The sequence below is a fragment of the Desmodus rotundus genome, chromosome 10 (assembly GCF_022682495.2).
Source record: "Desmodus rotundus isolate HL8 chromosome 10, HLdesRot8A.1, whole genome shotgun sequence".
Lineage (NCBI taxonomy): Eukaryota > Metazoa > Chordata > Mammalia > Chiroptera > Phyllostomidae > Desmodus > Desmodus rotundus.
The window spans coordinates 67,198,279-67,220,829 of record NC_071396.1 but is presented as its reverse complement, the minus strand read 5'-3'; the positions used below and the strand labels follow the sequence as shown (position 1 = coordinate 67,220,829).

At 39.0% G+C, this 22,551-nt stretch overlaps 1 protein-coding gene across 2 annotated transcripts in view; it reads left to right on the top strand.

Annotated features, from left to right (window-relative positions):
• PTPRM (protein tyrosine phosphatase receptor type M) overlaps nucleotides 1-22,551 on the top strand; it is a 788,021-nt gene that overhangs the window by 616,101 nt on the left and 149,369 nt on the right. For both annotated transcript variants that reach the window (XM_045187759.2, XM_024580360.4), the window contains 2 exons: nucleotides 15,529-15,680; nucleotides 19,586-19,660. In XM_045187759.2, the coding sequence (XP_045043694.1) occupies nucleotides 15,529-15,680; nucleotides 19,586-19,660 (227 nt within the window). The remainder of the gene's footprint in view (nucleotides 1-15,528; nucleotides 15,681-19,585; nucleotides 19,661-22,551) is intronic.

Genomic DNA, 22,551 nt, shown 5'->3' with positions numbered 1-22,551 from the left:
AGAAAGATCAGTCAAATTACCTTAAGAATGCCTGTTAAGTGCTATAATATTAAAATTCTGGATTAAATGCAGTTGTATTAGTTTCCTATTGCTGCTGTAACAATTTCTATAAGTTTAGTGGCTAAAATAACACAAGTTATTTTCTTACACACAAAGTCCAGCACAGGACTCACTGGGCTCAAAGGTGTCAGCAGGGCTGTGTTCCGTTCTGGAGAGCCCATTTTCCTGCCTTTTTCGGCTTCTAGAGGCTGCCCCAAGTCTTTGGCAAGTGGCCCCCTCCTCCATCTTCAAGGCCAGCAAAGGTGGATTGAGTCCTTCTCACACCACTTCTTTCTGACCTACTGACCTTCTCTATAAAGATATCCTGTGATTACATTGGACCACCCTGGTAATTTAGGATAATCTCCCTCCTTTAAGATCAGCTGATTAGCAGCATCCATTCCACCTTAATTCCCTTTGCCATGTAACCTAACATATATTCTCAGTTCCTGAGAGTATTAGGCAGACATCATGGATGGGCCATTCTGCCTCAGGAATGAGATCTGCATCCAAGCACCGAGGTGCACCCCTTCCTGGGATAACGCTAGTGCTTTAGGAGCGATCTCTTTTAGTTGCTGTGCTCCATGCAGGTTGCTAGAGCCCCTAAAGAAATGGGTTGTATTTGTTCCTGAATAAATTAATCAGCAGCTATATTTTAAACTTGGAATAAATGATTTTTTTAACCTTCATATTATGTGTTCATGAAATCTTTGGATAATCTTTCAGCTCTGCATATCCAAGGGGTCACCTGGATTTTATGATAATGTCACTGCTTAACTCAGAACATGCAATTTTCTTGTTTATTATGCTCCCTAGGTACTGACACCAGTCGGTTTTTAGTAGGCAGAGGAAGTCCAGTTTTTAAGTGAGCTTAACAAACTTCTTCAAGAGGAAACTGGAGATATTACTTCAATATGACATGCATTAAGGAGCCCTCCCTATCTCACTTGTATTTATAGTCTGATAGAGGATCCACAGTATACCACCGATTTAGTCTTGCTGCAGAGTGACATTTTTGAAACCATTAAATTTCAAGATAATGTGCACACATGGCATTCAGCAACATAAGCTGACTGTGAGTGGAGAACTGCTATCACTAATATCACTTTATTCCCATTTTGCTCGGTTGTGGATTACATCCGTTTCATATTTTTTGTGCCATCGCTGGTTCCAGTCCCTCTGGGTTCATATTGCCCTGATGTGAGAAATAAAACTAAACAAAATATCACTAAGGATGACAGATATTGCACCTATTATTTTTACTGCTGACTTTTTTTTTACTGTTTAAAAATCTTTGGCTGGTTTGGGCAATTACCGTAGGTGCTAATGTGAGCTGTGAGTTATTCTCGAGCAGAAGATATGTTTGCCAGGACAGCTCTCTCTGCAGGTGGGTCTTGGAGAGCAGGCTGTGTGTGCATTTCTTGGTTCTTTCTGCAGCACGTGTTTGAAGGATCCCAGCTTAAAACAGTTATAAGACATAGCTCCCATCCTTGGGGTACATGAGCAAAATGTAGAATGGGGGGAAATTCGGAAAAGGGGGACTCACAAGGAATTTCTCCTTGGTAGGAAAGATAACCCAAGGAAGTGGGGAAGGTGCCCCAGCACATAGGTAGAAATGAAGGAGAGTAATACAACTAAGTGCATTTCGGGATTGATCCCAAGGCTTTTCCTCCAAGGCTATTACATGAGTGATGTTAAATTCAAGTCATACACACACCAAAAAAAGGTATGTGGGCTTTTTTAAAAAATTCTTCTTCATCACTTAGAAAAATTCAAAGACAGAATATCTATACCCATGAACAGGTCATGTGTTTTCAACTGCCAGGATCTTTTTCATTCTTTCCACAAATTGAAAAGTTTATGCCATGGGATTAAGCCATGAGAAGGGTGCATCTCCTCCAAGCACAGATTCAGCGACCTTCAGAATCAGCACCTGTGGATCACAGTCACCGCCTGTCTGTCTCTCTCACACAACAGTGTCCATCGAGTATTTTTTGTGACCAGGAAGTGGGGTGTTATCATTAATCAGAATAATGGAAAAATAGAAATATTTAAGTGCCTACCAAGTCCCAGACACAGTTCTAGGACAGGACGCATGGCCAACGAGAGGCCGATGCCCAGCCCTCGTCCCGCTGACACTAGCACTTGCGCAGAAGCACAGTCAAATGCCCGTTGGCTGAGAATAAAGACAGAGGTTCTCAAACCACACGTGGGTATTCTAATCAAAAGTTCCTTTGAAATTCAAGAGTGAGGAATAGTTTCCTTTTAATTCCTCTAACATTGTACTATTAAGCTTTAAATGCTTAGGATCCCTCCAGAAAATAGCAGGCTCTATTTTTAATTTTGTTAATTTCAAAAATATATATGTGTTTTAATATGTAAGGATATTGAAATTATTTTTGTTCTCACATGTTGATTTAATCTATAAGCCCACGACCTTTGTTGCAATAAATAACATAAGAATCCCAACGCCCTTATTTGTTGTAACTCACAATTATAATAAGCACCATCGCGGTCATACAAAAGACGTGTGCCATGGTGTCAAAGTGATTCTGTGTGCTACAGGTGGTTTCACCTTGTTTGACAGGAAGGTCAACCTTTTCCAAATATCTTATTTTCACCTTCTACGCTTGAGAAAGACTATTTTTCAATTAAATTTGTATAACATAACAGTTATTTCAGCCTTTTCAACACGAAATGCACATGGTCATATGTGTGTGGGTACATGTGTACAAAGAGAGAGCTAATTGCCTAAGAGGGCCACATGGATCTTTGCTTCTGCCCTGGTGCGTGTTCATTTGCAGACACCCCACTTGCCAATGAAGCATATTCCAGGGCACCCTTGCCACCCGATATAAAGCTGTACCTGGGGTTATATGTTAATAAAATCACCTCTCAGTTGCCCTCCTCCCAGTCTTCTGGTGGCCACATCAGCCTGTCATTTTATCTCATCATGTGGTCAAGAAAGATCACACCCAACAAAGATCAAATCCTTATGTCTTAACATGAAACTATGTTCTTTGTGGTAAACACATGCCATGCTTACTAGTCAGTGTTCACTCGTCAGTGAAAACCAGAAAGCAGCTGGGTAGGTAACGACTCTGCTCCGTAGTGCTGCGTCTGTAAGAGGCTAGTTGAACTGATTACTTAAGTGGTGATCCAGCTACCAGCAATGTTAGAAAAACACTCTTGCCTCTGCCAGCAACTCTAAAGTCCCAGCCACCAAACCAGACAAGCCTTTATTTTCAGTGTCCAGACTTACACAACCGAAGTTTGGTCAGTTAGGCCAATAACCATTTCATGGAGATGTTTTTATATCAACATAGGAAAACAATGCCAGATGTGAAGAGTTCTTTAGCCACATGGCCTTAGGCAATTAATGCCACTGTGCCTCAGTCTCTCCCTGTGTAGGACAGGGGAAATAATGGTAATTTCCTCACTGGGCTGTCATAAGAAGAGAGTTCATGAACATAAAGTGTCTGGCTAATCTGCCTACATCAGTTTTTGTAATTATTATTGTCTTTGTTTTTCGATCAACTCTCATACTGCTAGTTCTTTTGAGTTGAAATAATTAAATGTCAGACCACTGGGAGTTTTTTCCTTTAAAATCCCACCTTTAAAAACAATTACCTGGTATTTCTCACAGATCCGTCTTTAAGCTATAGCCCCTTCCTTATTCATTTAAGTTTATTCGGCTGGATCTTGGCAATGTGGTACAATGTATAAATTCTTTGACACAACCAGTATCTATTTTGCCCCTACTGTGAGAAAAATTAAATACTTCTTCTTGGTTCCAGCATCTGTTCCAGTCCTTTAAATAAGTCTTATCATGCACTTAATTTTAGAACCCAAGACCAGAAAGCCATTTTCCTTTTTATACCTTTGTCTACACGTGATTCACAAATCCTCAAGTTTTGCCGTCTCTGCAGAATTTTAAATGACATACTTAAAAATGAAGACACCTTTTCTGAGATCAACAACTGACCTTTAGTTGAGTGCAACTAAGTCATTTTTCAGACAACCTTTGTTAACAGAACCCAATGTATCAGGGTCTCTGATGGGGTGGGGGACAGTAATGCTTTGTGGTGAACCACGTTCTATAACCCTGAATTGCAAAAACCAGGAATGTGATTAGTGTCGATCAAAGGTCATCATTGCAAATTCAACACCAACGGGAGTAACTAATTAGGGGCGTAGTGAGGTAGGACAGACTTTCTTCAGTGGAGACAGCACAGTGGCCAAACAGCTGGGCCGTGGAACAGCTAGGCTGAAAACAGCTCAGTTGTGATACAGCTCAACTGTGGAGCTGCTTGGCTGTGGAACAGCTCAACTGTGAGACAGCTCAGATGAAGTGGCTGGGGCAAGGCAGCTCAGTTCAGGTGTTACAGCTCCAGCCAGGAAAACTCAGTCTTCACTGGAAACTAAAAGTTCACTCCATGGAGGCAGAAATGAAGCTGGCTTATACAGAGAAGAGTACCTGTCCCTGGTCCCCCAGTCCCTGATTGGCCCATTTCTATACAAATGAGGACTCCAAATCCTCACAGTTTAGTTGGTCCAAATAGCATCATCCTAATTCATTGGAATAGAGCTGCTCTGATTGGTTGGTGAAGATGCAAATGAGGATATAGCTGCACCACACCTATTGGCCCAAGCAAGTCTTCAGCCCATTGGTTGATTTATGAGCCTAGAAGTTCCTTTTTTTTTTTTTTTTTAATCCTCACCTGGGGACATGCTTATTGATTTTAGAGAGAGGAAAAGGGAGAGAAAAAGAGGGAGAGAAACATCAATCTGTTGCCTCTTGTATGCACCCCAACTGGGAACAAAACCTGCAACCTAGCTATGTGCCCTCACTGGGAATCAAACCTATGACCTGTCAGCTTATGGGACAGTGCTCCAGCCAACTGAGCCACACTAGCCAGGCCACCTAGCAGCTGCTTGGTAAGGGTCAGCTTAGATGGCAGGAACACAGCACAATATGCAGCTAGCTCCGTGCAGCTTCACCATCAAGCACAGAAAGCGTGAGAAGTGTTAACAATGACTACTATAAATTTGAGCCCAGTTAGCCACCAGACGTCCTTAACAGGCACATTCATTCTAGGGGGTGAGACTGGGGTCCGTGCCGAGGTTGACCCTCAGATTCCTTCCCCTTGAATCTGCTCGGTACCCACAACAAACGGGCCCTTTTACTCTGATCCTCGCACAGTTGCCACCCACTGTAGTTTGAGAGAGGAAAGCAGGAGAGGAGTTATCTTCATTTTCCTTCCAGCCCTGTTGCACCGGAATGGCAGCCATTTGTCCTGCAGCTCCCCCTCCTGTAAGACGCATTCCTGCAGAGCTGCCTCTTCACCATTATTTCTTTACCTGTTCCGATGCCTATGTCACTTAGGTAACTCGACAAAAAGCTTTCTCCCATTTTTCTCATCCCAATTTCTGCCTTTTTTAAAAAAAATTTTTAGATGAGGAAAGAAATATAAGGGAGATACTAGAGTATAATAAGCATGAAGGACCATACTTTAATTTGAATTTATTCCACATTTCTCTCCTTTTCCACTTTTATTCTAGTTTGGAAATTTAAAGCTGTAACCTTTTTTCTCCCTCTAATTTTTTTCCAGACAGTATAGTAGACTTTTTTAATGGGCTTTACTTTTTAGAGAAGTTTTAGGTTTAGAGAAAAAAAATAAGCAGGAAGTACAACAAGAGAACAGAGTTCCCATATACCTTCTTGCCACAAAGGCAGCTTTCGCTACTGTCAGCAGCCTCAGCCGCAATGGTACGTTTGTTAACAAAGTGATAGGCCTACCCGGGCACATTGTTACCACTTAAACTTCATATTTACATTAGGATTCACTCTTGCTGTTTTACATAATGTTTTTTTAACAACTATATAATGACAGGTATCCACTATTATGGGATAATGCAGAATAGTTTCACTGCTCTAAAAATCCTCTGTGCCCTGGGTGGTGTGCCCTCTTCCCTCCCTGGTAAACACTGACCCTTTCACTTTATCCAGTTTGGCCTTTTCCAGAATGTCATATAGTTGGAATCATACAATATGGTGCCTTTTCACACTGGCTTCTTTTGCTTAGCAATATGCATTTAAGTTTCTTCCATGTGTTTTCGTGGCTCGATAGCTCTTTTTTTAGTGCCGAATAATATTCAAATGTCTGGATATACCACAGATTATTTATCCATTCACCTACTGAAGGGCATCTTAGTTGCTTCCAAGTTTTGGCAGTTATGAATAAAGCTGCTGTAAACACTTATGGGCAGGTTGTTGTGTGAATATAAGTTTTCATCTCTTTAGGGTAAACACCGAAGGGCATGATTGTTGGATTGTATGGTATGAGTACGTTTGGTTTTGTCAGAAACTGCCATACTGTCTTCCAGAGTGGCTGTACCACTTTCCTCCCCACCAGCAGTGAGTGAGAGTTCCTGTTGCTTCACATCCTCACCGGCATCTGGTATTGGCAGTGATGTGGTTTTAGGTCTTTTAAATAAGTGCATAATGGTATCTTATTATTTCAATTGCATTCCCTAATGACATATGATGGGGAGCATCTTTTCATAGGTTTATTTGAAACCTCTGTGTCTTCTTTGGTGAGGTTATCTATTAAGGTCTTTTGCCCATTTTTGAATCAGGTTGTTTGTTTTCTTATTGTTGAGTTTTAAGGATTTTTTAAAATATTTTGGATAGCAAATCTTTATCAAGTATGTCTTTTGCCAGTCTGTGTCTTGTCTCCTCATTATCTTGTGTCTTTCACAGAACAGAATTTTTTAAATTTTAATAAAATATAACATTATTTCACTTATGGCACTAATGTCTTATCTAATAAGTCTTTGCCAAATACCAGGTCATCTAGATATTCTTCTTTGTTATCTTCTACTTAACATGATTTACATTTAGGTATATTACTCATTTTGAATTATTTTTATGAAGGGTGTAAGGTCTGGTGGCTGGATTCACTTTTTTTCAGGAGCTGTGCAGTTGTTTCAGCCATTTGTTGAAAAGACTCTCTTCATTGTGTTGCTTCTGCTTTGTCAAAAATCATCTGATTGTTCTGTATGTCTCTCTCTGAGCTCTCTTTTCTGTCCCATTGATCTATTTGACTGTTTTTTCACCAGTACTATACTGTCCTGATTAGTGGTACTTTATCAGTCCTCCAACCATATTTCCCTCCATTGAAATTGTGTTGGCTAGTCTGGGTACTTTGTCTCTGCATATAAACTTTGGAGTAAGTGTGTCGATGTGCACGAAGTAACTCACCGAAGTTTTTATTTGGGTTGCACTGAATCCATAGATCAAGTTCGGAAGAACTAATATCTTGATAATACTGGCTTCCAACTCATATGCACTGATTATCTCTCTGTTTTAGTTCTCCTTTGAGTTTCTTCATTAGAGTTTCATAGTCTCCTCACGCTGACTTATATATATACAGGGCAGGGCAAAAGTAGGTTTACTATTGTTCCTAAGGAAAATAAGAAGGAATAATACAAGAAAAGGCTCTGTTTCGCATACTTACAACTATAAACCTACTATTGCCCCACCCTGTATTTGTTAAATTTATACCTGAATAGTTCATTTTGGGGTGCTAATGTAAATGGTATTGTGTTTTCTATTTAAAATTCCACTCCTACATATCATTGCTTGTGTATAGGACTTTTATATTAGCCTCGCTATGCGCTCTTAATTATGCAACCTTGCTTTAATCACTTGTCAATTTGAGGAGCTTTTTTGTCAATTCTTTCATATTTTACTAATAGATAATCATGTCATCTATGAAGATAATTTTATTTCTTTGTTCCCAAATGGTATACCTTTTATTTCCTATCCTTGTCTCACTGTGTTAGCTAGGACTTTCCATATAATGTTGAGAAGGAATAGTGAGAGGAGACATCTTTGCCTTGTCCCATTTGTTGAATTTGTCTTTTATTTCCCTTGCCCATGGAGATATATCAGAAAGAAAAAAAAAATGTTGCAAAGAGAAATGTCTGTGATTTACTGCCTAATTTTTATTCTGGTGTATGGTGTAAGGTAGTCTAGGTCTTTTTTTTTTTTTTCCACTTATCTGTCCAGTCTTCCCAGCACCATTTACTGAATAGATTATTTTTAGCCTGTTATATGTTTTTGTCTCCTTTGTCAAATATTAATTGACTACAAAGGTGTGGGTCTATTTCTGGACTCTCTATTCTGTTCCATTGGTCTATATGTTTGTTTTTATGCCAGTGCCATTCTGTTTTGATTACTATAGCCTTGTAGTATATTTTGATATTAGGTAGCATGATTCCTCCAACTTTGTTCTTCTTTCTCAAGATTGCTGTTGCTATTTGGGGTCGGTTGTGGTTCCATATAAATTTTTGAAATATTTATTTCAGTTCTATGAAATGTATGCCATGGGTATCTTGAGAGTAATTGTGTTGAATCTGTAGATTGCTTTGAGTAGCATGGACATTTTAATTATGTTAATTCTTCCTATCCATGAACATAGTATATGTATCCACTTATTTGTATCTTTTTCAGTTGCTTTCTTCAGTGTCTTATAATTTTCTGAGTACAGGTCTGTTACATTCTTAAATTTATTCTTGGGGAGTTTATTCTTTTTGAAGCAATTATGAATGGATTGCTTTCTTAGCTTCCCTTTCTGATAGTTCATTATTGATGTATAAAAATGCAACTGATTTCTGGATATTTATTTTGTATCCTGATACTTTGCTGAATTCATCTATCAGTTCTAGTGGTTTTTTGGTGGAATCATTAAAGATCTCTATATACAGTACCATGTCATCTGCAAATAATGAGTTTTACTTCTTCCTTTCCAACTTGTTGCCTTTTATTTCTTCTTCTTGTCTGATTGCTGTGGCTAGGACTTCCACTATAGCATTTCCTTATTATTCTTTTGATGCCTAGGAGATCTGTAGTGATATCCTCTCACCCATGTCTGATTTTAGTAATGTTTGTATTCTCCCCTTTTTTCTTAGATAGTCTGGCTAGAGACTTATCAATTTCATTGATCTTTTTAAAGAACCAGCTTTTGGTTTCATTGATTTTCTTTGTTGATTTCCTGTTTTTAATTTCATTGATTTGTGTTCTAATTTTTATTTATTTTATTCTGTATAATTTGGATCTAGTTTGCTCTTTTTTACTAGATGGACACTTAGGTTATTGATTTTATTTTTTAACTTAATCTTTATTATATTTTTCCATTATCATTTAGTCCACTTATAACTCCCAGCAATCACCACACTATTGTCTATGTCCATATATCCTTTTTCCTTTTTGCTCAGTCCTTCTATCCCCTAAATTCCCCCCCTGACTAGCTGTCATCCTGCTGTCTATCTATGAGTCTGTCCCCATTTTCCATGTTAGTTCAGTTTGTTCATTAGATTCCACGTATGAGTGACATCATATAATATTTGTTTTTCTCTGACTGGCTTATTTCACTTAGCACAATGTTCTCCAGGTCCATCCATACTGTCACAAAGGGTAAAATTTTCTTTTTTATAGCCGAGTAGTATTCCATTGTATAAATGTCCCATAGTTGTTTTATCCACTCATCTACTAATGGGCACTTAGCTGCTTCCATATCTTGGAGATTGTAAATAACACTACAATGAACATGGGGGTGCTTATGTTCTTTCAAATTAGTGTTTTGGGTTCCTTTGGATATATTCCCATAAGTGAGATCACTGGGTCAAAAGGCAGATCCATTTTTAATTTTTTGAGGTATCTCCATACTGTTTTCCACAGTGGCTGGTCCAGCCTGCATTCCCACCTACAGTGCAAAAGTGTTCCCCTTTCTCCACATCCTCACCAGCACTTGTTGTTTATTTATTGATGATGGCCATTCTGACAGGTGTGAGATGGTATCTCATTGTGGTTTTCATTTACATTTCTCTGAAGATGAGTGACATCAAGTATCTTTTTATATTTCTATTGGCCATCTGAATCTCCTGTTTGGAGAAGTGTCTATTCATCTCCTTTGCCCATTTTTTAATTTGGTCATTTGTTTTTTTTGGTGTTGAGTTTTTAAGTTCTTTATACATTTTGGATATTAACCCCTTATCAGATGTATCGGCAAATATGGTCTCCCATTCTGTGGGTTGTCTTTTTGTTGTTGTTGATGGTTTCCTTTGCTATGCAAAAACTTTTTAGCTTGATATGGTCCCATTTGTTTATTTTTTCTTTTATTTCCTTAGCTTTATATCCAATAAAATATTGCTTAAGCAACGTCTGAGGTTTTGTTGCCTATGTTTTCTTCAGGAACATTTATGGTTTCAGGTGTAACATTTAAATTTTTGATCCATTTTGAATGTATTCATGTGTGTGGCATAAGAAGATGGTCTGGTTTCATTTTTTTGCACATATCTATCCAATTTTTCCAACACCATTTATTGAATAAACTGTCTTTAGCCCATTGTATGTGCTTGCTTCCTTGGTTAAATATTAATTGAATATAATGGTGTGGGTTTATTTCGGGCTCTCTATTCTGTTCCATTGATCTCTGTGTCTGTTTTTATGCCAGTACCAGGCTGTTTTGATTACTAACAAAGTTGGAGGAATCAGTCTACATAATATGAAATTAGATTATTCATTTTAGTTATATATTCCCTTTTTTTAAAAGATTTTATCCATTTCTTTTTAGAGAGAGGGGAAGGGAAGGAGAAAGAAAGGGAGAGAAATATCAGTGTGTGGTTGCCTCTCATGTGCCCCTCCCGGGGACCAGGCCCACAACCCAGGCATGTGCCCTGACTGGGAATCAAACCAGCTACCCTTTGGTTCACAGCCCACACTCAATCCACTGAGCTACACCAGCCAGGGCCTCGTTTTAGTTATGTATTCCTTTTTAAATTTTTCACTCAAACTATAAATTTCTCTCTAAGCACTGTTTTTACTGCATCTCTGAAATTTCAGTAAGTTGTATTTTTATTTTCATGTACCAGTAGTTTAAAATATTTTTTAAATTTCTCCTGAGATTTAGTTTTGACTCATGTGTTAAGAAGTGTGTAGTTTAATTTCCAAATATTGTGGTGTTTTCCTGCTATATTTTTCTAGCTAATTTGTAGTTTAATTCCATTGTGGTCTGAGACCATACAGTGCATGATTTCTATTCTTATTTTTATTTTAAAGTGTGTTTTATGGTCCAGAATCTGGCCTATCTTTGTGAATGTCCTCTGTGAACTTGAGAAAAATGTGTATTCTAGTATTGTCAAATGAAGTGTTCTATAGATGTCAGTTATATCAAATTGATTGATGATGCTGTTGAAATCAACTGTGTTCTTACTGATTTTTCTGCCTTATGGATCTGTCTATTACTGATAGAGGAGTGTTGAAGTCGTCAGCTACTATACTGGATTCATCTATTTCTCCTCACAGTGCTATCAGCTTTTGCCTCACATATTGAATAGTTTGATGTTGTGTTGTTATACACATACACGTTTAAGATTGTTAAGTCTTCTTGGAGAAATGACCCCTTTATCATTATGGAATGCCTTTCTTTGCCCTGATAACTTTTCTTGTTCTGACATCTGCCCCATCGGAAAATAATATAGGTACTCCTGATTTCTTTTGATTAATGTTAGCATAGTCTATCTTTCGGTGTCCTGTAGTTCAAAATGGATATTTTCCTACTTCTTCTGCCAGAAGGCTTAGGGGATTTTTTTCTTTTGTCTTCTCTGTGAGGTTCTGTTAGGGCTCCCAGAGGTAACACTGACAAAAGTATGGGGGACCACTTAGAATGGACCCCTCTTGAATTTATAAGTTTCACACTTGTTCTCTCTGAACCTCCAGAAATTTTTCCTTGTTGTGAGGATGGAGTGATGACTTCCAAGTTTCTTGAATGCTTGACTGTAAACTGAAAATTCTCTCTCTGATTCTTTATGATTCATTTTTAGTATTAATAGGAACTTTTTTTATTGTTACTAAGGGCCTTTGAGATTTATGCACTTCAAGTTTGAAGACTTGAGGTTAAAATATTTCAGGCAAACCATTTGGCAAAAATCAAATGGAAAATAAATTTATTTGTGTTTTTAGATAAGATTGTAAAGAAAACTGCTTTCATTTTTTGAGTTTCCCTGCACAAAATGCTTTATTTCATTAAGTTCTCAAAGTTTTCCTAACAATTTTCAAAGTTTTCACGTGAAAACTTTTCACAGACCTGAAACAGAAAGCCCCTAAGAGAAACAGAGCAAAAGAGAAAAAGTTCAATTTTTCCAGAGTCATTCACAAGCCTCAATTCCAAATCTAACCTTTCTCAGCCACCTGTAATTATGGACTAATGCATACGGCTGTGTATAAGAACATACAGAAATTCCAAGCAACAACTTAAAACCCTCACAACCAGACAAGGTACTTTTGATAAGCAGGTAATAGAACAACTCTCCTTATTAATGGTTTAGTATGACAATGATTACTTCAATTAACAAGCACATTGGATACCACGTGCTTTGTGTAAAGCATTGGATAGGTGCTAGTAAATTAATCCTACCCTTTCAAAACCTAGTATTTAATTATGGAGTGCTATTGGATTATTTAGATATGGAGTATTTATATTTGAAAGCAATTTGGTGATAATTATATGTAACTTGTAAGGAAATGTAAATTAATGAAATCCTTTACTAGAGATAGAGCATTGTTCTAGAATGAATACTTTGAGGTCGGGGAGATCTGGGGTGCAATTCCAGCTCCACCATCTGGACAATTTACCTAACTCTGAGTCTCAGCTCCTTCATCTGTAAGCAGGAAGGAAGCATAGCTCTTACAAGGTTACGAGGGTTAAATGAGATACCACTCATAGGGTACCATCATGCAGTAGTTGTACACTATAGGTTAGTTTCCACTGCCTTCCATTGCAATACGGTTTTCTAACTGCCATTACTAATAGGAGCAGAAGTATTCACAAACATGCTGTGTTTGGACCACATAGTAATCTTTTAATTTAAATTATTTGACAACACTTAAAACTTTTGAAAGTTCACATAAAGTCTGGATTTCTGGTTTCTCCTGAAACTTCCAATGTCTGGGACCTCCATGGGGCCTCCATGGGACATCAGTCTTTTGGAGCTGAGTGGCTCTCTCCCCCTTCCATTTCTCCAGTCACCACTGCTCTTTCTTGTCTTACATGCACTTCACTCACTTACGTGACCTTCCTGGCCCTGGTGAGGTATCTGTGTTTGTGACATCTGATGCAAGTAAAGCTGTGGCGAGACGGTAAGATTAATGCAGGAAGGCTTCCTGAGCACATTGTGAGCTGGGTTTTAAAGAAGGTTCATGGACATAGAGCATGTGCCTAATGGACATGAGCATAAAGCTGTGTGTCTCTGACTGGGCCTCTGTTTGATTTGAACAGTTTCTCTTGAGTCATTAAGAGGCTCCTTTTGTCCTTAAAGGGGGTCACCAATGAAGTGTGTGGTGTGACATCACGGAAGTTAGGTCACATACATGGAGGATGTAGAAGGAGAAAGCGCTTTACCAGTACAAACTTAGCTCTTATTGGTGCACACATCCCCCCAGCCACCACCACCTCCCACCAACAACACCCCAAGTACATTCACTGTCGTTTCCTAACCTGTGAGTATCAGAGGAATACAAGCAAGAGGATGAAAAAGGAAGTTGGATGAACTTGTCTATGCCTTTCTTTATAGGCAGAACAAAAGAAAATATTTAGGCATTATCAGCATAAATCAGTCTAAAGCAAATCAAAGAAATTCCAGCCAAATGAGGATATTTTGCCTGAATTATGGAGCTAATTATCTCAGTCCTCCACTTCAATGTTCCTGGGGAGACCTGGCCTAAGAATGCTTTTCCAATGAGCTGGCAGATGCAGGGGTGGAGAGAGGATGCATTATTGTAACCATAGCTGTCGAGCCTGAGCCTGGTGCTGCTTCCGTCCAGAACACCTGTTGAGAACATCCAAGCCTCTCAGCCTAGCACGGAGGCTGGGTGAGAGGGGGCTCTGGGGAAGATGACCTTGGTCTGCACGCTGGAGAGAGACGAATGCCAGCGCCCAGAGCAATCACACTGGCTCACTTTTCAAAATCTTTATAACTTTAACACTGTCATAGGAGCTATATAGATGCTTTTTATTTTTCTGTTTAAAAATGTAACTTTTTTCCAGGAACTTTTAGCCATACAAAGGGCAACTTATTTTAAAAAAAAATAGCCCTGCCTTCACATTCTGATATTAAAAGATTATTATAACTACAGGCAAGAAAGCATTTGGATTATGTGCCATTTGAAAATGATAATAAAGATTATCCATATGGTCTAATATGGTCAATGCCTTACATTGCATTAGCTATCACCTAATATGGGGGTGATTTTGATTATGTGGTTTATTTTAAATTCTGCTATGACCTAGTCAATCAGAGTCAAGATGATTTACTTGAAATACCTGCCATTTTCTTTTGTAAATATTGCTAGGTGCATAGGCAGAATTAGAATATTTTAGGACAGAATATTTTAGGCATTATTATGTCACGGTTCTCTTAAACCTTCTTACGTTATACCTTCTACTTAAGCATCTCTAATTCTATTCTTGTCTGTCTTGCATGCATAAAACTACTCCCGGTAGCAACAGCTATAAAAAAATGTGTTTTATCTGTTTATTTGAATGTCAGTTTCCCTTAGGTTTATGGCTTTTGCCCAGGTATCTGTAACTTTGGTTTATGAGCTTTTGGTTTATGAGCTTTCGGTGTAGATGCCAGTGTTAAACCATGTCTCCAAAAGAACTGGAAATCTCTGCCTTTCTCCGCCTTTTACATCCTTTCCTACTGAGTCGGGCAATGAGGAGACTTACTCCTCTGCTAAACTTTCCAGGGTAGCCAATAGCTTGAGGTTTCTTTTTCATCTTCTGCTCTGTGGATAGACCTCCATAGGGAACTAATTTGGGTTCATTTGGGATTTGGTTCCATGTCATAGCCGTCCAAGAATTCAGGACATGCCCCTCCCGTGCTCCCGAGACCTGAGCTCCCCTGTCCGGCGCAGGCTCCGTTTCACAGCATGCTCCCTTCATGCACTCCTCTCCTCGCTTTCCTCTTTAGTTCTGCCATGTGCCTCTTAGATTCTTCGTTAGATTGTGAGAGTTTTGTTTGGCAAATATTTACTAGGGGGATCTACTCTTTGCCACTGGTTATGGAGATAGAAAAATACTTTAGTAAAAATAACTAGAAGCATATCAGTAAATAGAAAATGATTCTATTTGTATTAAATTAAAATGATCATTGTCCTTTTTAATTTAGCTGATAGGAGCAAGAACAGAAGCTAATGTTTTAGGCTGTACATTCCTAATATCGCTGTGGCTATATGTGAGGATACACAGTGGATCATTTTCATCTCCGTCTGTGCAGCTGATACCTTGCAATCACAGTAAATCAATGTTATGGATGAATACGATTAATTCATTAGAAGTTATTCCTGATTATTTGTCAATACACATGTCAATGCCAAATTTTCTATTCATATGCATGCCTACATAATGAACTCTTTGTCCCAAGGAAACTAGCCAAGAAGCGGAAGGAGACAATGAGCAGCACCCGGCAGGAGATGACTGTGATGGTGAACTCCATGGACAAGAGCTATGCCGAGCAAGGCACAAACTGCGACGAGGCGTTCTCATTCATGGACACGCACAATCTGAATGGCAGATGTAAGTGCGTGTTTTCTTGGATTCTAATACATCTCTCTGGTTTTCCAGAATTCCAGGTAGTACTGGGGAAGTAAAAACAAAAATACTCCCTAGGGAATTCTTACATCTCATTGGTTTCTCCAGTCCCTTCAAACAGTCCTGGGAACTTCTCCATGTGCACAGGTTGTTTAGGTGAGATGATATTGTAAAGCTGATGGGGCCATGTCAGAGAAGACAGGAAGCCACAGTTATGTTTCTGTAACACTTAGCAACAACACAAAGGCTTCTGCCCTCTCCAAGAAGGCACCTGCCTCTCATCATTTTGTTGTTTAGATCCTGTTTGTAAGCTAGCCAGGTGTGGAATTACACAAGGGAAGCCTGTTATAAAACAGTTCACTAAATGGCAGTAACAAGTTAATTGTGTATTTGTCTAGCTGACAGGTTCTGCCTTTATTACAGGGCTATCCGTGGCAATTAATAAGTTAAACTGTACTTCCACTTCACAAGTCTTATATTTCACACCAGGTGGGTAAACCGAGTTCAGCTGATACCTTCCCATACTACCACCCGTGATCCAGGTACAAGGCATAATTTTAAACTAACAATCACACTAGTTATATGAAATACAAAAAGAGCAGTTGTTGTGTCCCTGGTGATCTTCTCAGAGATCAGAAGTAAATCCCATGCTGTATGTCTGACTCTGTGGTTCACAGCCCAGCTGGGTTCAAGGTCAGAGTTTTCTTTATCATGTGACATTCATGCCACAGACTGCTGCTCACCCTGGCTGCGTAAAGAGGATGTAGAACAGCAAGGGATGGCATAAAAGTTCACTCTCACAGTTACCAATAGAAAATGTGAAAGCCCTGGTTGGAGTGTCATCTCATACACCAAAAAGTCAAGGGTTCGATTCCCATTCAGGGCACATACGTAGGTTGCAGGTTCAATCCCTGGTTGGTGTATGTGTAAGAGATAGCTGATTGATATTCCTCTCTCACATCGATGTTTCTTTCTCTTTCTCTCTCCTTTCTTCTCTCTCTAAAATCAATACACTGTACCCTCAAGTAAGGATTTTTAAAAAGTGTAAAGGCTGAGAAGTACAGAAATCTGCTCTCTGTGGGGAGAGGGCAGATACCAGAGTGGACAGTGTGTGCTTGTGTCCTGACCACCCTTGGGCCTGTTCTGATTCTGCAGCTCTCCCCATCCACTCCTCCTCTCTCCAACTACCACGTGGTCACTGCCTGCGCCTTCTCCTGTGCCTTGCTTTTCTCCTACATTCCACAAATGTTCGTAGAGTTCAGTTATCTACTTCTTTCTGTTTGTAGAGTCTACCGTTGTCCACCTGTTCCTACCAGAAGTGCTACATCTATTTATTCTGCATGCATAACTAGCCGGGTGGAGCAACAGTTCAGCAGACACAGCTGTGAGCCCAGTGGGCAGCCCAGCACTCATCATCCTTGGTCATTGTTCTTAGCCCTTTCCTCTCATTTTCAATGTAGGTGAGAGAATCTGTGGTGCCTCGGGACACCACAAACTACATACTATATTTTTCAGTTCAGGGTGCATTTGCTGTGGGTTGGGCTGGGAGGAGTCCTTCCCACCACGCACCAGGTTAGAATTTCTGTCGTTGCGGTTATTTCTTGAATGGCAGTATGTAAAGGACCACGCAGATATATGTTCTCACTCTGCAGGATAACCCATTAATGTTCCAAATTTTCTATTTCATGGTAAAATTCCTCACAAATAAATTTGCTTGGAATTATCTGCCCAAAGAGCAGAGACCTACATTAGTAGTATCTGGGCTTTTGAAGTTTGAACAACAGGGAGATATTTGCCTCTGGACAAGAAATTTAATTTGACAGTTACTTTTTAAAAAACTGAATGTATCTACGGAAATCCAGTAACACTCATGCAAGGAGGACTGCTGCAGCGGCCAGCGTCGGCTTCCGGCTGACTGTCCTACTGTGGGCCATTCCTTTTTGCCTCCCACCAATGCAGCCAATACAGGAGACGCAGAGCATCCCTTTTGCTTCCCACTCTTTGAACAACGAGTAGGTCTCATCAAATCCCATCTATCAGTGGCCCCAGTGGTAAACTATCACAATGCTTTCTTAGTGCCTCTGAAATAAGAGAGCAATTCCTGAGGGAGGGAAAATGTTCCTTACACCACCGAGCTTCCAGCCCCAAGCCTGTTACAAATCTGAGAATGTTGGAGATCTTTTAGGGTTGGAAGAAAGTGCTAGCAGTTGGGAGTAGAGTAGCTTTTAGAAATGAGAGAACGAAAAGTGAGGTTGAAGAATTTTAAAATAAGCACAAGCATATAGAATCTACTCATCGAAGCAAATGGGAGTTGTACATAAAAAAGGGGGAAAATAGGTATCGATAGTGGGAATGGGTTCCATTTTTATATTAAAAAACAAGTATTAAAAATACCTTTTTTTAAAAGGTGAAAATAAACATACCATATTTTTCAGACCATAAGACGCACTTCCCCCCTCAAATTTGGGAGGAAAATGGGGGTGCATCTTATAGTCCAAATGTAGCTTACCTGGCTCGCAGGGGTGGTGGGGTGGGGTATGTGGTGGAGTGGGGGTTTTTTCCCCTATTTTCCTCCTCTAAAACCTAGGTGCATCTTATGGTCCGAAAAATATGGTAGTTATTTTATATCCGCTTTGCGCATTTTTACCAACCACATAAAAACATCTGCAGGTAATGGGTAGTATTCTTGCTGATCTTGGCATATTTTATAGGTATTCAGGTTTTTTGTTCTTATTTTCATCAATTGCTCTCTTTTTTCCTGGCAGCTTACCATAAATATGTATTATAAATACTTTTGTATTTTAGAAAAACAGCTTATAAATAATAGGCAGCCTGGGTTGTGTTTCTTGCTCTGTTATTCACTAACTCTACACTCTAAAAACATAAACACAGGTAACACACTGTCCTAAAGGAACTTCTCCAGGAGAGCTAAATATATTAACATGTCATCGGAATAAGAGAATATACAATATCCATTGGGATTTGGTAGTGGTTCCCACAATACAGTGATGTAACTGGGTCAGAAACTCAGCATCGAATAAATCATGTACCTACATCAGAGGAGTTAAAATGTAGACTAACATTAAATCTGCCTGAGCACATTCAAATTATTTATTCGTACACTTTAATGAAATTAGAGTGTTTTTAAAGCACTAATCAATTAAGTTGTTGAAGAGAGTCAACAAATTACTTTAAAAATTGGAAATACCTACTTTCAGTGGAATTGGATAAATTGGATGGGATTAACTTTCTTCTTAATAACAGAGAGGAAGAGAAGATGTGATAGTTAAACCCTGAGTCTTTCAGAGGAAGAGTTCAAATAATAATAAGCATTTGATAAGGATTGAAAGGGCAATAGAACAATATGTAGACATGCAGATTTCATCTTAAATATAGTACACATGAAACATCGCCTTTATTTTTCATAAACCAGGTCATAGCATTGTGGGAAATTCTCTGAGTATCCAAAATATAAGGAAGGAGAGGATTTTGCAAACTACAGAAAGCACGTGTAGACACATGATCATACTCTAGGGTGTGAAAAATCAGTTCAGCAGGATCCTAGAATTTACAAGTAAAGGCTAGAAGTCAAAATAGAGTCTCATGAATTTCTTGATCCAAAATGGCAACTGTGATTATTGGTTTTTTCCTTCATTCGTGGGATAAGAAAATCTTTTAAGTGATAAAAAGGTGCTCGTTCTCAAAAGGGTCAGTAGCTCCCCAGAGACGGTGGGAGTGGTACTGTTTACCACGTAGACTTCAGGAAACCTCTGATGTCTCCTCAGTCAAGTCTACCCAGCGTGGGGGCCCTGGGGGAGATCTCCGAGTGCCGCGTCTGCAGGTACGGTCGCCTCTCTACAACCACTGACTAGCCTTTCTCTTATTTGCAGCCGTGTCTTCACCGTCGTCCTTTACAATGAAAACAAATACACTGAGTACGTCAGTGCCTAATTCCTATTACCCAGGTAACAGATTTTTCCATTGTTTCACCTTTTCACAAGCCTTAGCAATCTGATTCAATCAGTGCTCACTTTGCTGCCCATGATGCTTTCGGAGCTTAATGTGTTTGACGTCTTATAACCCAATGCTTTCAATGGCTTTCTATGGGAATACTGGGGGGCTTTCATCAATCATTTACTGTTCTTTCTCTTTTTACTTTCTCTGCACTGACCTGCTTATGATGTATGACAGACCCATTTGTGCCAACTGCAATTTTAGGTGAGAACATTTCCCTTTATCATAGTTTATTGCAGGAGTAATTTAGAGAGTCAGTAGCCACTCTGCAGGAGACTGAGGTTTTAATTTTGTATGATGCAGTGATTGCAAGCAGGACGTGGGGTTGGGGGAGTGGGTGGCCTGGGGCGGGGATTAGAAATTGGGGGCATAGGTAATAAAAAGACTTTCTCCAAACAGTCTCCATTGGTAGGAAGGATTTGCCTCATGCATGTTGGGAATGATACCAGAAAGTTCAAATGAACAATCTCAGCTCCAGTGTTCTCCCTTTCTATGTTCCAAATTTAAAGGCAGGTCTGATCCCTGGAAAAAACACAGTATGTAATCACTCAGCTGTGTGCTTCTAAGAGCTGAATTCTGTCCAATGTGTCAGTAGTAAAAGTGAAAATAGCTTGTTATTTTCACTTACTGCTAGGCATTAAAAACTTCACTTTCGAAAATAGCATTTTTCTAATTATGCCTAATGTTATGCAGAAAAATGATAACAATGGAGTTTTGCCCTCCTAACCCCTCCTTGGAGACACTCAGGGCACCCCCACATTCCAAAGTGTCTGTTGACACAGGAGAATCTCAAAGGAGCTGATGTTTCCAACAGCAAAATGACAAGATGGCACTTTATAATAACATAGTGAATTATGTGTCAGATGTCACTAGAAATGAAATAAAAAGTTAGAAATAAAATGTGGGGCAGAATGCATTGAAAGTATTAAATGTTCCCAGTGGGGAGTTAAAGAAAAAAAATCCTGTTTGTCTGGTATAAGAAGGTGGGGAGAAATGGCATCACGAAACAAGCATGAGCTGCTATTGCATTTGCGATGCACATATAACCTGAGTGTGTCCCGGCTGTGTTCTTTCTGCCACTAACCTTTCCGACAGGGAGCCTCACACAAAGGACCTCGAGGTCTATAACAATTCCTTGTAGCCAGAGCTCCATCCTCAGCTGTATGACTTCAGCCTTCTAATTCTCTTTACAAGGGTTTATATCTTTGCAACATAATTTTTCCCCCTGTGCTTCTCTTTTCTCTAAGTTGTTACAATCTTTGTAGAGGGTGATTTTTTTCTTATGGTGTTGTCTGAGCTTAAGCAAATTCATTGCTTGAGGAAAAAATGAACTTAGAAATTTAAGAATGGACATAAGTCAAAATTTTTGAATTTGTACCATTTTGATGGTTTACAAAACCCACTAAAGTTCTCACCTTTTAATATTAACTATAAGGAGAAAAAGGTGCATTTTTATTCTTTTCATAAGTGAGGAGCTCAGGCTAATCTCAGGCTCCTGAACAATGCAATCTACCTGCAGATGACATTTGCAGAATCTTTTGCTAGGCAAAGATTTGCAATTCCTTTGTGTGCGATGGCATTCATTCCCTCGTTCTTCTAGTAGATGTTCTGACCTCGGGGGAGCTGTGAGTGGAGAGGGCCAAGGCGCGCATTGTCAGAGGGAACAAAATGTTCAGGTTTCACAGCAGGATTTAGACAAGCTTATTAAACAAATACCATTTTTTAAAGTTGCTGCTTGGTTATTATGAACACTAATGACATCTTTTAAAGTTGTTTAGGCTTCTTTACTGAGAGAGAATCATTTGAACAGACAATTCAAGGAGCAAAAATGATGTACATTGTGGAAAAATAAGTCAGCCAGATAAACAAATAACTGTTATCATGTCTTGTTGTATGTGTACCAACATAGCAAATGGTGGTGATTGGAAACTGTTCTTTCCCCATTATTTGGTGCAAATGTGAATCTATATATTGTGTACTAAGGATTAGTGAGGTTATTACTTGAACCTGGAAAGAAAATAAGCTGTATATCCCCTCTGGAACTTTTTGAAAATAGTGCTATTATAATTTAAGAAGAAATATTTATTGTGACTCAGAGCTTGGCACAATTAAATACTCTAATCCCTCCACCTTTATTCTCACAGGCTAAGGTGCTAGTGTACAGAGCTTTAGTATGGCTTTACATTATATTCTTGCAAAAAATAGATATATGAATGGGAGGATGGATGGATGGATGGATGGATGGATGGATGGATGGATCTTCCCTGGCCTCAAAAACATGGCATTTATTCCAATTCAAGAGTTTTTTAGTTGGCTAAAGTCAAGATAGTTTATTAAAGAATAAGATAGAATTCATTTGCAGTTCTTAGAAGACCATCAGAACTGTTAATGAGAAGCATTATTTCTGATTTCCTCTGATGCATAATTTTTAATTCAAAAATGTTGGTGGGTAATTTTTAAGAAATATAGCAAATTAATGATAATAATATGTTTTATCCATAATAATTATTTTTTTAAGAAATTAGAGGAAACTAATTAATTACTAATTTGGGTGGAATCAAGAAATTCTACTAGTAAGGTGACCCAATTTCATAACAGGTACTGCACAAGAAACTTTCTGTTCCCTCTTTGATAACCTAAGTGCTGGATAATAGTACTCTTTTCTTAGTCTAAGTAGTGTTTGAATGCTTTAGGACACGTCCACACTAGTAATGAGGCCAAGGTGTCACAATGCAGCAGAAGATGATACATACAATGGTGACAGTGGTTGCAGCTTCCATGTGGTTAAAACTTCCAGGAATGCCTAGCCCTGGATCGGAGCGTGCTCAGGTGCTAGTGTATC